General features: G+C 37.8%; 1 protein-coding gene across 3 annotated transcripts in view; it reads right to left on the reverse strand.

Moving 5' to 3' along the window:
- Cep83 (centrosomal protein 83) overlaps window positions 1-16,994 on the reverse strand; it is a 122,781-nt gene that overhangs the window by 34,748 nt on the left and 71,039 nt on the right. For all 3 annotated transcript variants that reach the window (XM_045153170.1, XM_004650181.2, XM_045153169.1), the window contains 3 exons: window positions 16,112-16,256; window positions 15,856-16,005; window positions 2,714-2,789 (listed from right to left, as the gene is read on the reverse strand). In XM_045153170.1, the coding sequence (XP_045009105.1) occupies window positions 2,714-2,789; window positions 15,856-16,005; window positions 16,112-16,256 (371 nt within the window). The remainder of the gene's footprint in view (window positions 1-2,713; window positions 2,790-15,855; window positions 16,006-16,111; window positions 16,257-16,994) is intronic.

Here is a 16,994-nt window from a genome sequence, read left to right on the forward strand (position 1 = left end):
CATCCAAGTGCCAGAAAATCTGAAAGCAGCAGCACAGGCCTGCAGCAAGCGGAACCCTGAGCTCAGACCTCACTGCACACCTCTGGCTGGAGTTCGGATCCACCCCAGTGACCCCTCCTCCCGCCGGGAGACTGGAGACCCAAGTTATGGCTTTAGTAAAACACCTGAGTCTCTAGGGATGCATTCAAACTACCACACAGCTGATGGCTCCCTCCAGGATGCCCCCTGAATGAAATGCTGAAGAGAAGCAGTTAGGAGCACACCTAACTACAACCAGAGACTTCCATGCCATACATGACATTCCTCCCACGCAGATTCCTCTCTTCCACAAATACACACAGCAGAGGAGGTTTAAAGAGTGGCGAGGATGTCAAGAAAACAGCAAGGGGATGAGAAAAGATGCCAACAATTAGGGTTAGGTTCCTATCACTCAAGTATTTTCCTTATACTTCTAGGAAAGAATGGATTGTACAAAGCAAGTCGGTTTGGGAAAACAGCTGAAGGAGCCAGTTTTCTCCAGATGTACCTAAGATCAGCTACTGTACCAGAGATGTGCTCTCTGAGCAGTCAGAAATTATTGGTTACAAATATGATTAGAGGCATTCTCATTTTGTTTCTGAAAGGTTTTCAAGCATTCTGTATGCCCAGTGTTGGAAGAAAAAAAAAGATGCTGTGAGAAATATAATAAACACTAGTGATACCCGAGCCTACAGCGCCATTCACCAAACCACACCTGTCACTCACAGCCTTGCCCCGCCCCAGTGTACTCTTCATCTGGCAATTCCTCTTCTTGGAGTGAGTAGTTATAGGATGACAGGCTTCAAGGTGTATCTAAGTAGTCGTCCCTGAGACAGCTCTATCTACACCCCCAAAAGCCATTTTGTCAACTAATAAGAAGAAAAGTCCGTATTTTCTTTCACTTCTTCTACCTCTCCTTAGCCATTCTCTGACAGACATTTTAGAGTAAACAGAATTGAGACGGGGATCAAAAGAACCAACCGCAGGCCTAGGATATAGCTCAGTGACAGAGCACTTGTCTAATTAGTGTGTAAAAGAGCCGGGGTTTGATCTAGCCCTGCTCCCCCAAATATCCTAAGATTCAAATGTTAAAAAACCAGCATCTCACTAGGACCAGGCTGTCCTCAAACTCATGACCTCCCTGCTTCAGCCTCCCAAGTGTTGGAATTGCATGTGTGCACCACCACACCTGGAAAAAAACAAGATTCTTGATGTAAAAAATTAAATAAGTGGGAAATAACTTTACTGTTTTCTCATGGTCAACATCAAAGAAGGTACGAATACCCATAGATCAATGGTTAGCAAAACAGAATAAAATGGTATGTCTCCAATTTCTACTTCAGAAAGTTCTTCATGTAGAACTAATCATTTTTTTAAAAAATTGGAATGAGGGCTGGAGAGATGGCTTAGTGGTTAAACGCTTGCCTGGGAAGCCTAAGGACCCCGGTTCAAGGCTCAGTTCCCCATGGCCCATGTTAGCCAGATGCACAAGGGGGCGCATGCGTCTGGAGTTCATTTGCAGCGGCTGGAGGCCCTGGTGCGCATATTCACTCTCTGCCTCTGTCTCTCTCTGCCTCTTTCTCTATCACTCTCAAATAAGTAAATAAGTAAAAAATTAAAAAGAATTCAAGAAACTGGAATGACAAGTATTAAATCTAAAATCAAAATTAAATTCCTGAATAAGCAGCCTTCATAGAGGTTAATATCTCTCTGTATCATAAGAGCAGAAACTCTAATGCCAATAACACACAGGAATGTGTCTTAGAGCATCAATAATCACACCCTCTTAGTTAAGGTTCCATAACTACATATGCAAAGCAATACCAGCTAACATGTAAGTGAGGTGGTTGGATTCAGGTGTCCCCCATAAACTTAGGTGTTCTGAATGCTAGGTTCTCAGCTGATGGAGATTTGGGAATTATCACCTCCTGGGCAGTACATTGTTGGGGGTGGGTGTATGGTGTTATAGCCAGTGTCCCGCCACCAGTGTTGCCCACCAGATGTTGGCCAGAGGATGATGTCCACCCTCTCTGCTCATGCCATCACTTTCCTTGCTATCATGGAACTTCCCCCTCGAGCCTGTAAGCCAAAATAAACCTCTTTTTCCTTCACAAGCTGCTTTTGGTTGGGTGCTTTCTACCAGCAATGTGAGCCTGACTGCAACAGTAAGCATAAATCCTAAAAATGAAATCCTCACTAGTAATCTATAAGGGAAGAACACTTTAACCAAAAGAGAAAACAGAATTCAAAAACAAATATTCTTCCATGTTTTGCCCAAATATATAGTTTTCCTTTAGTAAAGTACAAATTTTTCCCCATAAATAGAACTTAGATTTTATAAAGACATAACAAAAACAAACATTTTACAGAATACAGATATAAGCCAATTACTTAAGTAACAAAACCTGAATAATATTCCCAATCAATTTTTAAATTCAGAATATCAAAAAATTGTTAATTCCTTTTTTTTAAAATGGCAGAGGCCACAGCATATCAATCAGTACGTTAAGATAAATGGCAAAAGCAAAACAAGTTTACTAAATGAAAGAAGTTGCAACACTATCTACATATCAGCCTCATCCATACATCAATTATCAGATTATCAAATATTGACATAAAAATTCCAATAACTATCCAAAATATACATTAAAACACTCGAAATTAAATAAAAGCAAAATGTTTACAAGAATTGTACCTGTTTCAGTTCAGAATTTTCTATTTTTTCTTTCTCTGCATTTTCAGTATTTAGTATTTGTTGCTGAAGTTTCAACCTAAAATGTACAAGCAAACAAAAGAGTTCATTTGTTCCAGCAATAGTCATTCTAGTGGAGGTTTGACACCAGGCACTAGACTACACACACACAGTGATAGACATAAGTGTAACTATTTACACAAGGAATAGTGTGTCACATACAACAATACCAAGTACTTCATTTGCAACAGGAACTTGTGATCAGAGAGAGGATGTCAATTCTGTTCAGGGGTGTTAGAGCATAGTACATGGAGATAAGATCCGGCAAAGATTCTCATAAGCTTAGGGAACAGCGGCACTAACTCATCTTCAGTAGAAAGTACAGAATACATCAAGGTGACAGACGGAGTTCAGGTTAGGAGAAGCCACTTCCCACCTATACAACTTACAAACTCTACAGTTTATAAAATATTGTCAAACTGCTACTGTGCTTTCACTTTATAAGGCCTCAAATTTAAAAGAAAATTAACCAACACAGAGCACGATACTGTATTCTACAGAATACCTTACAAGTTTTCCATGCCTGAGCTGAGTGAACATTAAGGATATGAATGCCATTCTCTTCAAAAGGATGACACATGCTCAGCTTCAGTTTTAAGTTATAGACCCTCTTTAGTGACCACATGAATCTCAGGATGGTGCCCATAAACTCTTCCTTTTTAAAGGTTTTTAAACAGTTACCTCAAGTAGAAATCAACTGGCACATGCTGTTTGCAGTTTGGCATTATTAGCAATCTTAGCTACCCGGTCCGAATGTGCTCACTGGGGTCACAACACTCTCAAGTGCTGAGGGTTGTACTTTAAATACAGTTAAGATTCAATAAACACTTATTCAGAGATTCAACGAACCAACATAAATCCTGAACTTGACATTTTTTAAAAAAATATATTTTATTTATTTGAGAGACAGAGAGAGAGAATGGGCATGCCAGGGCCTCCAGCCACTGCAAACAAACTCCAGATGCATGCGCCCCTTTGTGCATCTGGCTTACGTGAGTCCTGGAGAATCAAACTGAAGTCCTTTGGCTTTGCAGACAAACACCTTAACCGCTAAGCCATCTCTCCAGCCCCCTGAACTTGACATTTTAAGTGCAAGATGACCACAGAACCTAACACTGAAGAAGCCTGAAATGATCTCACAGTTTCTCACATGTTCCCATAAGCGTCAGAAACAATGGCTCCAAAGGCAAAGAGCCAGTCCTGCTTTTGCTCTGCTCTTCAGTACCAGCCAGGCAATCCCACAATTGCAGCCATAGCAGTACTCAACTGCTTATGCATCATTTCTCCCATTCAGTGCTTATGGATATGTTTGACTAGGTGCTTTTCAGTTATTAATTGAATAAAGAAATCGTTCTACAACATCAGGATGACAGACTCCTGAGAGTTCAGAACAGTCTGGTACTTTACAGCCAGAATTAGAAAGCTTAGGCTCAAAGAATATCCTTGTTCTGGTCAAGCATTTGGACATACTTGGTCAATCAATAAAAAATAAGACCTCCAGGCTGAGGTCTTGGTTTAACGGTTAAAGGCGCTTGCTTGCAAAACCTGGTGTCCCAGGTTTGATTTCCCAGTACCCATGTAAAGCCAGGTGCACAAAGTGATGCATGCATCTAGAGTTCATCTGCAGTGGCAAGAGACACTGAGATGCCTATCCACTCTTTCTGTCTCTTGGGATCTCTTTACAAATAAACAAATAAAAATATTTCAGTGGTTAAAGAAGTAAGACCCCTAAAGCCAAGGCTGAAATACTTTCTAAGCAAGTTACATAAATATTAACAGAAATAATAAGTTCCCCACTCAAAAGCTGAAGTCAAAGAAACAAATGGTGAAGAATATTTTATATCAGTAAGACATGAAGGGAATATGAACACCATTATGATAGATTACAGGAAATGATATATAGGGTCCTCTCTAGTTCAATTTATTGCAGCAGTATTTAGTTAGAATCTAAAATTGATCTAAGATTTTTTTTTTTTTAGGGGACTAGAAAGGCTATGGAAAGGAGACAAAATTTGAACTGGGCCCTGAAGGCAAAAAAGAGTCACACACAAGCAAACTGAATACATACTACTGATGCAGAGTATAACTATGAAGCAAGGACGCAGAGGACACCTAGTTAGCAGTATTCTTATTTTGGAAACAAAGGCGTTAGAATTTTATTTTACTGTTATGAGAACAGAAGGTGAGAATAAGCTGGGATAAAGATATACAAATTCTAAGGTAGCAGGGAGAACAAACTCCTATCCATGGACAAGTGAACACAGTTGACCAGGAAGTGGTTTCTAAGCTGAAAGGTGACAAGGGAGCCAGGTTAATAGACTGGAAGAAAAAGAAATGTACAAGGACTACCAGTTTCAGTGAGCATGAAGTGGCTAAGACCATTATTTCTGTGAAGTGAGTGAATGGTTCTGGGAGATGACATGGCCCAGGCCGTGGCTAGGTGTGTGGGAGGATAAAGCAGGAGGAAGTAGAGAATGCCTAAGGGAGGGAAGACACAATAACCTATAAGGCAAGTGTTGAACAGCCCAATGATATGAATATACAGTCAAAAAGGCTGATGGTAAGGTACAGAACACAGAGGAAATAAAACACTACTATATAATTAATAAGTTAAAGCATCCCCCAAGTAGACATTAATATCTATCAGATTAGTTCATTAGTGTTATTTCAAACAAATATAAATGGATATCTTCTTTCTTTCTTTTTTTTTTTCCCCAAGGTAAGGTCTCACTCTAGCCCAGGCTGACCCTGGAATTCACTATGCAGACTTAGGCTGACCTCAAACTCATAGGGATCCTGCTACCTTGGCCTCCAGAGTGCTGAGATTAAAGGCGTGTGTCACCACGCCCAGCAATGGATACCTTTTGATTTATGATTTATATTTCTAACTTCCTTGCCAAGACCTTTGTTTCAGATAGTCTCTGACCTATGACAAACATGAAATAGGAGACACTGCAATTGTTATTATTTTAGAGGGTGACAAAAATAGACCTGGTTGATAAAAGTGGATTTATAATCAAATCAAGAGTGACATTACAATTGTGGAACATTCCAAAGAAAACAATTTCATGTTGATCTTGTCAAGTATACCTTCTATTGAACATAATATTGGTTATGCTGTCCTTACTTTAAAATAAGTATGGGGTCAATTACAACTACAAATGACCTGGAGAAACTGAAGAACAAAAAATAATTCCCGGGCTGGAGAGATGGCTTAGCGGTTAAGCGCTTGCCTGTGAAGCCTAAGGACCCCGGTTCAAGGCTCGGTTCCCCAGGTCCCACGTTAGCCAGATGCACAAGGGGGCGCACACGTCTGGAGTTCGTTTGCAGAGGCTGGAAGCCCTGGCGCGCCCATTCTCTCTCTCTCCATCTATCTGTCTTTCTCTCTGTGTCTGTCTCTCTCAAATAAATAAATAAATAAATAAATAAATAAATAAATAAATAAATAAATAAAATAATTCCCATAGTGATGTGGGATAGAAAATAAGTTACATTAAAGAAACAAAAGATACTTTATATTTTGTAAACCCAGTAAGAAAAAAAAAAAACTAAGGGTCAAGTTCATAATTGTCTTTAAATAATGACAGACTGCTGAACATTTTATCACCATGGCAATAAAAAATCAGTGCAAAAGAAGGCTTAAATCTTAACAGAAAACATTACAAGTGGCCAAACTGTAGGAGTAAAATATGATAAAACAACAGATTGGGGTTCCTGGAGAGGGTTAGATTAAAAAAAACTACTTGTCCTGAATAGGTAATAATAAACCTACCAAACAGCAAAAAGACAGACAAGATTGGCTCTCAAAATCCTTTACAGGCTCATAATTTTAGAACTAGTTGCTAGCAGTTTATGACTTCATAAAGCCTAACATGGGTAATCAATAATCAAGAAGCTTGTCTCAAAGAATTACCTCTGAATGAATATGATTTTAAGTCACTCAGTGTAATCTGGATTATTAACAAAGTCACTAAGTTTTAAAAATTTAAAACCTAAACAGCAGGTATAGGGAACTTAAGAGATATTGAGTGGCAGATGTTCAGGCCACCCTGAATTCACATAGTGAATTCCATATCAGCCTGAGCTAGAGCAAGACCCTACCTCAAAAACAAAACAAATCATATGTGTGTATGTGTGTATTATGACTTTATATCATGTAAAAACTAAAGCATAAATCTTTCAGAACAAAATATGAGATATCTTTGTAACATAAAGTTAGACAAATATCATATAAAGGAAAATAAGAAGTATAAACTACCCAAGCTTTCCAACAAAAGGCTTATATTCAGAACGTATAAAAAGGTGTTACACATTAGTAAGAAGATAATTCTCCAATATAAAATAGACAGGGCAAAATCATAGACACTTGGCAAAAATGAAGTAACGTGTAAGCACATGAAGCATTACTACTCAAGAGAAAAACCAGAAAACGGCAATATACTAATACACAGCCACTAGCCTGACAGCTAAAATGACTAAGAAGAACAAATGTCAGTAGCAAGTGCATCACACTGAACTTTGATGTATTGCTACTAGGCGTGGAAAATGGTCAACAATTTGAGAAACAATAGCATTCTATATTATAAAATTAAACATATGCAACAAATCATACTATTCATACAATGGATGCTAACCAGCAATCAAAGAAGGAATGAATTACTGAAACATACACCAATGGTATAGATAAACTAATAGTTGTCTGAGATAGGGAATGAAGAAAGTCAACCACAAAGAGATATGAAAACTTTTAGGGTGAGATAACTATGCTATATTTTTATTATAGTGGTGGGTTATATACTCGCACACAATTACTAAAATTTATCAAGCCTTACATTACTTAAGTGGGTCAATTTTTATATAAAAAGTTATAAAACCTAAAAAATGTTTTAATGGAAAAATAGGAATATCAAAAATTAATGATATGTAAAATCAGAAACTAGATCTAAATAATAAATGAAAATCCTAATTTAAAAATATACTGAATAATGAGATTTTAGGATAGTTAAAATGGTTATTTGAGGGCTGGTGAAATGGCTTACAGGTTCAGGCGTTTGCCTGCGAAGCCTAAGGACCGCAGTTCAATTCCCCAGGACCCACATAACCCAGATGCACAAGGGGGTGCATGCATCTGGGGTCAGTTTGCAGTGGCTGGAGGCCCTGGTGCATCCATTCTGTCTCCTTTTCTAATAAATAAATAAATAAAAATTTTTAAAAAGGAAGAAACAGCAGTGGGGGTGCGGGCCTGTTTTCCAGCACTTTAGAGGCTGAAACAGATGAATTATGAATTCTAGGTCTATGGGCTATGTGGGGACACCATGTCTCAAAAACAAATCCGTAGAGACAGAGTGGGTAGAAAACAAAAGAAATACAGTGAAAATGAACACTGAAATGAAACAGAATATATTCAAAATCAAACTTTAACAGATATCTGTGCAACTTAAAAATATACACAAAAAGAATGAAAATTTCTTACAAAAACAGATTATCAAAATCAGTCACAGAGACATGAGTTTAAACAAGTTAATTTCTCTAGAAGCAAAATATAAGGTTATCAGAGAACCAGCAGAAAAGGGTACTAATTTAGATGGTTTCACAGAAAAATGACTAAATCTTCAAAACACAGATAATCCCCCCGTACCATAATTTGTTCCAGAGTGCTGACACCAAGTAAAGATAATCCTCTTTATGAGGATAACACTGATGTCTAAGCCTGATGGGAGGGAAGAAGGAAGCGAGGGACAGAACAGAGGGAGGGACCAACCAACACTCTTATCGCCTTACACAAAACATGAAAAGAAGAGAAGTTAAGGCCAAGAGTTGGTTCTTTCTAGAGGTTAAGGTTAGTTCAATATTAGAAAATTCATCAATATATTATTTAAATAAATCCAAGTAGAAAAGCTGTAATGTATCTCTAAAAATGTTGAAAAATATTTGACTATTTTCAAAATTCTAACCTAAAACATATCAAAGTTGATACTTTCTTAAATAATAAACCACATTCTTCACTTCAACAGGTAACTCTTAATCAACGAGGAAACAGCAGAGTCATTCACAGAGATCAGGATTAAAGTAAGGAAGTCCACATGTCCATTCCTCTTTGATGTTATATTGCATGTATCTGCTAGTGTGTAAGAATTGGTAAAGGAGTAAAATGATCTCCACTTGTAGATGAAAGGCGTAATTCACTCACATAATTCAGATAGTTGCCATGATATAAAATAAAAATAAAAATACATAGTTTTCATAAACAATAACTAGCTAGGAAACAGAAATGAAAAAAAAGCCACATTTACAGAAAAAAAAAAAAAGTAAATATGTAGGAATAAAGAAATGTGCCAAAACTACATGAAGAAAGAAACTCTTGGAAAAGAAAAATCCAAAAGAAAATGTCAATAAATGAAAAAGCCTTTCTGTTGTTAGGACAGCTCAACACTAACGCAGAGGGCTTTGGAAAATTAGGAGTGGAAAGCACAAGCCTGTGTCCCCATCTGAACAACACGGGCAGGTAGGATCTGTGAGAGCGCACTATTTGGAAATCTGGAGTCCAGTTAAGGCTTCCAGGAGAAAGCTGAGACCATAAACAGTGGCTAATGTCATCCCCCAACAGTAGCCTTCCCAGTCTCCGGGCAAGCACTGTTGCACACTGCCGAGCGGGGTCTTGCACACCCTGGAAGCCGAGGGGTAGCAGCACTCTGTAGGCCAAACGCGGCCACAGCGCTCTGACTGCTAACTCTGATCCCGGACAAAGAAAACGGCAGTCGCTGTTCTTGCATTCCCACAGCCGCTGCAAAGCACTCTCCCTCCACTGCAACCACTGCCCGCAGTGTCCCCCCTCACTGCTTCCTACTCTGAGGAGTTGGATATTAAGGGGCAGGACATTAAAAAGCAGAGGTGGAGCCAAGTGTGGTGATTATGTACTAAATCCCCAGAACTCAGAAGGCTGAGATGGGAGGATTGTGAATTAGAGGCCAACCTGGAACATACTGTAAGATTCCATCTCAAAAATGAAACAAAACAAGTTAAAACAACAAGGAGATGTATGCTTGGGAAAAATTAGAAAGTGACCCTACACAGGTTCAGAGAAAATCTGAAAAGGTGTATCTCAAGTTGATCCTTGGCAGGGGGAGTTCTGTAATTCCAGCCCACATGCAACAAGATGGGAGGCAGAGAAAGGAGAATTTTCCGGAAGCTCAGACTAGCTAGCCTGGCCAAAGGAGCAGTGAACAACATAGAGACTTAGACTAGAGGAGGCAGAAGGCGAGGATGAGCCCAAAAGTTGTTCTCTGACCCCCACATGCGTGCCATGGCACATGCACACCCACGTTTCATCACACGTACACCAATCTTAAGTAAAACTAAATGACAAAACAATAATAATTTTAAAATGGTAACAGCAATGTCTGGAGAAAAGGGAGAGCCTGGATTTGTAAAGTTAAGACATTATTATTCAAAAGCCCAGTTTTCAAGAAAAAAAATTAAGGCATATAAAGAAACAGGAAAATATAGCCATTCACACAAAAATCACTAGAAATTGTCCTAGAAAAAAAAATTATTGGTAGCCTTACCAGTCAAGACATTAAGCAATTGTCTTAAAGATATACAAAGACTCAAAAGAAGATGCATGAAAAGTTAAGAAAAGAGAAATAGGAATAAACAAAGAAAATACAACAGAAATTAATAGAAATTTCAGTGCTGAAAATACAGTAATTGAAATCAAAATTTTACTAGAGGGAATCAAAAGCAATTTGAAAAGGCTGAAGAAAGAGCCAGCAAACTTGAAGTAGTAATTACAAGGTCTGAAGAACAAAGATAAACACACTGAATAAAAATAAGTAGAACTAAAGAAATTAAAGACACGATCAAGATGCCCAGCATATAGAGAGACTCCCAGAAGAGTGAGAGGAAGATTAGAGGAAATATTTGAAGAAATAAAGACTGAAAATTCAAAAGTTGGCAAAAAGATAAGAATGTAAATATGCAAGAGGTTTAATAAACCATATAGTAAGATCAACTCAAAAAGACATCTACTGGGACACATAATTAAACTTCTGAAAACCAAATCCAAAAGAATAATCTTGAAAGCAGCTAAGGAGAAGCAATTTGTGACTTAGAAGTGATATTCATTTAGATTATAAGCAAATTCCTCATCAAAAACTTTGGAAGCCATAAGGCAGTGGGCAGATAAATTTAAGCTGCAATCCAAAATTTTGAATCTGACCAAAATAGTTCTTTAAAAGTAAATGAGAAAAAAATTCTACATTAAACAAAAGCTGAAGAAGTGGGTAGCCACCAGACCTATGCAAAAAGAAAGACTTAAGGGCTGGGGGATGGCTCAGCAGTTAAGGCACTTGGCCAGCAAAGCCTAAGGATCCAGGTTCTATTCCCCATTACCCACATAAGCTATATGCACAAGGTGGTGGATGTGTCTTGAGTTCATTTGCAGTGGCTAGAGGCCCTGGCGTACCCATTCTGTCTTTCCCTGTGTGCCTCTTTCTCTCTCTCTCTCTCAAATAAATAAATAAATAAGAATATTTTTTAAAAAGAAAATACCTAAGGGTCTCCAACTGGATGAAATGACAGCATATTAGGTGGTAACTCAAATACATATGAGAAACTACAGATGCAATGTGCAGTTGTAAAAGAATGTCATCGAAACAATAGCTTATAACTTCACTGACTATTTACTATAATGTAAGAGACTACTATGTTTTTAAAAAGTTTCTTTATAACTCTAGTTATTGTTTTATTTAATAAACCAATTCATTAAAAAAAAATAAAAACGTAACTATGTAACTCAATGAAAGCAGTGCCATGGGAGAAATTTACACTATACATAATTTACACTAGGAAACAAAGATTTCATGGGGCTGGAGAGACGACTCAGAGGCTAAAAGCACTGACCTGCAAAGCCTGACAGCCTCAGTTTAATTCTCCAGTACCCACATAAAACCAGATGCACAAAGGGGAGTATGCATGGTCTGGAGTTTGCAGTAGCAAGAGGCCCTGCAGCAACCAAGGGAAAATAAAAAAGGAAGGGAGGGAGATTTCAAATCAATAATATATTTTTATAATTGAAAGAACTAAAAATAAGAAAAGTAAACCTAAAGTAAGCAAAAGGGAAGAAATAATAAAGATGAAAGTAGGGTTACGTGAAACAGTACAAAATACATCAACAAGATTAAAAAAGTTAGATGGATAAAGAGAAGACTCAAATCAGTTACCGGTGTCTAAAATGTAAGTGGGGAAAATAGTTTTTAAAATTTATTTATTTATTTATTTATTTGAGAGCGACAGACACAGAGAGAAAGACAGATAGAGGGAGATAGAGAGAGAATGGGCGCGCCAGGGCTTCCAGACTCTGCAAACGAACTCCAGACGCGTGCGCCCCCTTGTGCATCTGGCTAACGTGGGACCTGGGGAACCGAGCCTCGAACCGGGGTCCTTAGGCTTCACAGGCAAGCGCTTAACCGCTAAGCCATCTCTCCAGCCCTTAAAAATTTTTTTTAAATATATTTATTTATTTATTTATTTATTTGCAAGTAGACACACATATAAAGAAAGAGAGAGAGAGACAATGAGTACACCAGGGCTTCTAGCCTCTGCAAACAGTGCATCTGGCTTGATATGTGCACTGGGGAATCAAGCCTGGTCCATTATGCTTTGCAAGTGCCAAGCTGAACCATCTCTCCAGACCCAGAATTTAAAAAGAGAGAGAGAGAGAGAAAGAGAGAGAGAGAGATTGAGAATAACTGTTACACCACTAAACTGGATAACTTAAGTGACATGGACAAAAAAAAGAAGGAAAGAAAAACATCCTAGGAATATAATACCTACCAAACAAGTAACAAAGTAATGGAAAATCTGAATTGACTTAAAGATAAAAAGACTAAGTCAGGAGCCAAGCATGGTGGCGCACACCTTTAATCCCAGCACTCGGGAGGCAGAGGTAGGAGGATCACCATGAATTCAAGGCCACCCTGAGACTACAGAGTTAATTCCAGGTCAGCCTGGACCAGAGTGAGACCCTACCTCGAGAAACCAAAAAAAAATAAAATAAAAAAAGACTGAGTCAGTAATAAGAGAAAGTCTGTCAAAAGTAATTCGATATTATATGCAGAAGAATGAAACTAGACACCTCTCTCTCACCAAACTGAGAAAAAAATATCAACTGAAAATGGAGTAAAGTCTCAAAATGTAAGACTTAGAACTATGAAACTGGTAGAAGGGGAAAAAAAATGCTTCAGGCCACTGGAAAGGGCAAGATTATTTTGCTCATGACTCCAAAAGCAGATGAAACAAAAACAAAACAAAGCATTTGCTAAGGAAATATCAGTAGAATTCAGTGACATGTAGAGAACATTTACAATTCTCACCCCACATCTGGTATCCAGAATACATAAGAAACTTTTAAAAAAGGACACAACTTAAAAACAAGAACCTACACATAGCCCAATTTAAAAATGAGCAATATGAGCTGCAGAGAGAGCTAAGTGGTTAAGGTGCTTGCCTGCAAAGCCTAAGGATCCAAGTTCAATTCCCTAGAGTCCATGTAATTCAGATGCATAAGATGGGGTGCCCATTCTCCCTCTCTGTCTCTCTCTGCCTCATTCTCTCTCTCTCAAATAATAATAATAGCAATAATAATAATAATAATAGTGAGCATCAGACCTAAGAAGACATTTTTCAAAAGAAACTTTGAGCACCCTTCAAACTTATTTCCACAATCAATGTACCACCAGTTTTTATACCCACCAGCTGTGAGTAAGGGTTCCCTTTTGCCACATCCCCTCCAGCATTTCTTGATATGTGTTTTCTTGATGAAAACCATTTGCATTTCTTCTTTTGAGAACAGTTCTATAATTTACTTTTATTTATTTATTTGAGAGAAAAAGAAAGTAGGGTGGAAGGGAGAATGGTCGCACCAGGGCCTCCAGCCACTGTAAATGAAGTCCAGATGCGTGCACCAACTTGTGCATCTGGCTTATGTGGTACTGGGAAATTGAACCCAGGTTATTAGGCTTTGCAGACAACAGCCTTAGCCACTAAGCATCTCTCTAGTCTCTATAGGCCACTTTTTGGTTAGACGAACCTTTTTTTTTTTTAGTTTAGTGTTTTGAGTTCTTTGATATATTCATGGTATTAACCCTCTGTCAGATAGACAGCTGGCAAAGATTTTCTCCTCTCTTGACTTGGTTTTACTTGCTGTACAAGAGCTTTGTAGTTTGATGACATCCTATTTGTTGACTGTTTGCCTTGTTTCCTGAGCAAACTGAAGCCTGTTGAGAAAGTTCTTTCCTGTGACTACATCTGGAAGGGTACTCCTTATTTATTCCTCAAACCATTTGAGAGTTTCAGGTCTTACATTGACATCCTTGATCCATTTGGAGTCGATTTTTGTTTAGGGAGAGAGATAAAGGTCTAGTTCCATTCTTCATGCAGATAATTCAGTTTCCATAGCACCATTTATTCAAAATGGTAGCTTTATTGCAGTATTTTTGGCCTCTTTGTTAAAAGCCAAGTGGCTGTAGTTACATGGATTTAAACCTGGATCTTCTACTTGTACCAGTACCATGCTATTCTTATTACTATGGCTCTGCAGCGTATTGGGTAAGATGATGCCTCCAGAAGTATTCTTTTTGATTAGGATTGCTTTGGCGGCCTGGGATCATCTGTGCTTCCAACTTAATTTTAAGATTTTTTTTTTTTCTATTTCTGTGAAGAATGCTATTTGAATTGCACTGAATCTATAGATTATTTTTGGCAGGTAGGCCATTTTCATTATATTAACTTCTAATTCCAATAAACACTCTCAGACTGAGATTTTGTTTCCCATATATTTCTCTAATAAACAGGAACTGAAGCACCTTGGAGAAACTGCTTCTTGCAGACCTGGGCAAAGGAAGTAAAAGGGACGCCTGGACCCCATTGTGTCAGAGAACAAGGAGAACAAGAACTGGATGCACTGTGTCTAAGGAACATAGGATTCACCTTGAAAGGGTTTCTAACAACCAAATCGGAGCTAGTTTGAACATCTAATTATAGTATAACCCATAGAAGAAAATAACAATTTACTAGTCCATAATGGTATAAAACAGCATTTACAGAAGGGAAATGCCTCTTCTTTTCCAGAATTCCAAATAATAAATGTAGTAGAAATGGTAAAATAAATTTGAAAATCACAACTGGCAAACACTAAAATAACAATAGCTTTAGGCAAAAATTGTGACTGGATGCTAAAATTAATAGAAAAACGTTTAATAAGAATATCTACATTCTCTCAAAATATCACATGAAGGAGGCCTTAAAGTTTTATGTTAATGAGGGAAAAAGAGTTATTTTATAGCAGAAAAACTTAGAAGATACCATATAACCCAAGGAATCATGGTTAACAGCCAATTAAAGAAATGAATTTCCTGAAATAATGATGCACTGAGGGTTTATGACTTTGGTGTTGTTTTGCTAAAAATATATGACCTGAATTTATTCATGTAGAATGTATTACAAAACTCAAATTAAGAGATATTTTATGAAATAAGTAGTAGTCTTCAAAAGTGCTAAAATATTCCTGATTAAAGGAAACTACATAAAAGCAAAGTGTGGATTAAATAGCAGACTAGAGAAAAGACAAAAATAGAAGTAGAAAGAAGTGAATAAAGTCAATAGAACTGATAATGTTTGCTTTCTTTTTTTTTTTAATTTTTTATTTATTTATTTGAGAGCAACAGACACAGAGAGAAAGACAGATAGAAGGAGAGAGAGAGAATGGGCGCGCCAGGGCTTCCAGCCTCTGCAAACGAACTCCAGACGCGTGCGCCCCCTTGTGCATCTGGCTAACGTGGGACCTGGGGAACCGAGCCTCAAACAGGGGTCCTTAGGCTTCACAGGCAAGCACTTAACCACTAAGCCATCTCTCCAGCCCTGCTTTCTTGATAAATGGTGTCAACTTCTGAGTCTTGATTCTTGTACTATTATATACAATTTAATACTTGGGAAATGAAGGTGAGAGGTATATAGGAATTCTCTGTGCTACATTTACATCATTATCAGACCTTTGGAACTATTTCAAAATTAAAAAAGAAAAATACCTAGTACTCTGAAGTTCCCTACGGGCTGACTCCTCTGCCATCTGGGAGGCTCGCAACTTCTCCTCACACTGGTCCTTTTCGGATTGCCTCCAGGCCTCATGTTCCACCCTCATTTTCTCTAAGTCTGCTAATCTGTTCTCAAGTTCAAGCCTGAAAAAGCAGATGATAATTATGTTCCAGGAACAACAATACAATGACACACCAGTACAGCGTTTTATGTGTGAGGAGATCTAATGCAGACTAAGGCAATACTTACTTTTCATCCTGTAACACCAGAAGTTTTTGAAAATCTTCTTCCTTGGCAGCTTGTGCTTTACGAATCAATTCCCGATCTTTTTCCACTAAGAGCATTTTGTGGTGTTCAACAGCTGATTTGAGAATTTCATTGTCTGACTGCAACTCTAGTACATTTTTAAGAGGAAAAAAACCAACTATATTGAATATTAAGATAATATATACTTAGGGGCAGCACTCATAACCCAATAATTCAAAAGAAGGTGGAATAGCTCTCTGGATATGCAGTCTCCAAGATCTTTACAGTACCAATGACTTTTCTTAAAATAAAAGTAAATCACTAAAACTTGGGAGTAAACTTTGTTATTACTTTTGTTTTAAGCACATAACATAAAATCTTTCCAAAAGGTTACATTATTTCCTTTATTTCCATTATTTGAATCTCAGAGCTAGTGGTGTCAATTTAGGTGACACCCAAAGAGGCTTATCTACTTCACTTCTAAAGGGGTTCTATGGCTGAAGCCCCAAGACATCATCATAATACAACTAGCTCGTGACAGTGAATAAAATCACTGAACCCTTTAAAACCTACTATTCTAGCAGAAGTCCAAGAGTTCTAGGATAGGCATAAGTAATAAGGGCATTTTCAAGTACTGCCACAGTTCCCTAGTCTTCCTTATGACAGCAAGTATTTTGCAGATGAAATAAATATAACAAATTCATACTTAAGTCATAAAAATTTCATGCAACAACAGATTTCAAGCTCTTTTGGAGTTTAAGAAAACTGACTCCCTAACTCTATCAATATAGAAAATGAAGAGAGAGAATCATTAACAAATATAAGCTTTATATGAATCAACAGAAGCCAAATAAACTACAAATCGAGTCAAGCAGCTGCAGGGGTA

Source organism: Jaculus jaculus, chromosome 6, assembly GCF_020740685.1.
Source record: "Jaculus jaculus isolate mJacJac1 chromosome 6, mJacJac1.mat.Y.cur, whole genome shotgun sequence".
Lineage (NCBI taxonomy): Eukaryota > Metazoa > Chordata > Mammalia > Rodentia > Dipodidae > Jaculus > Jaculus jaculus.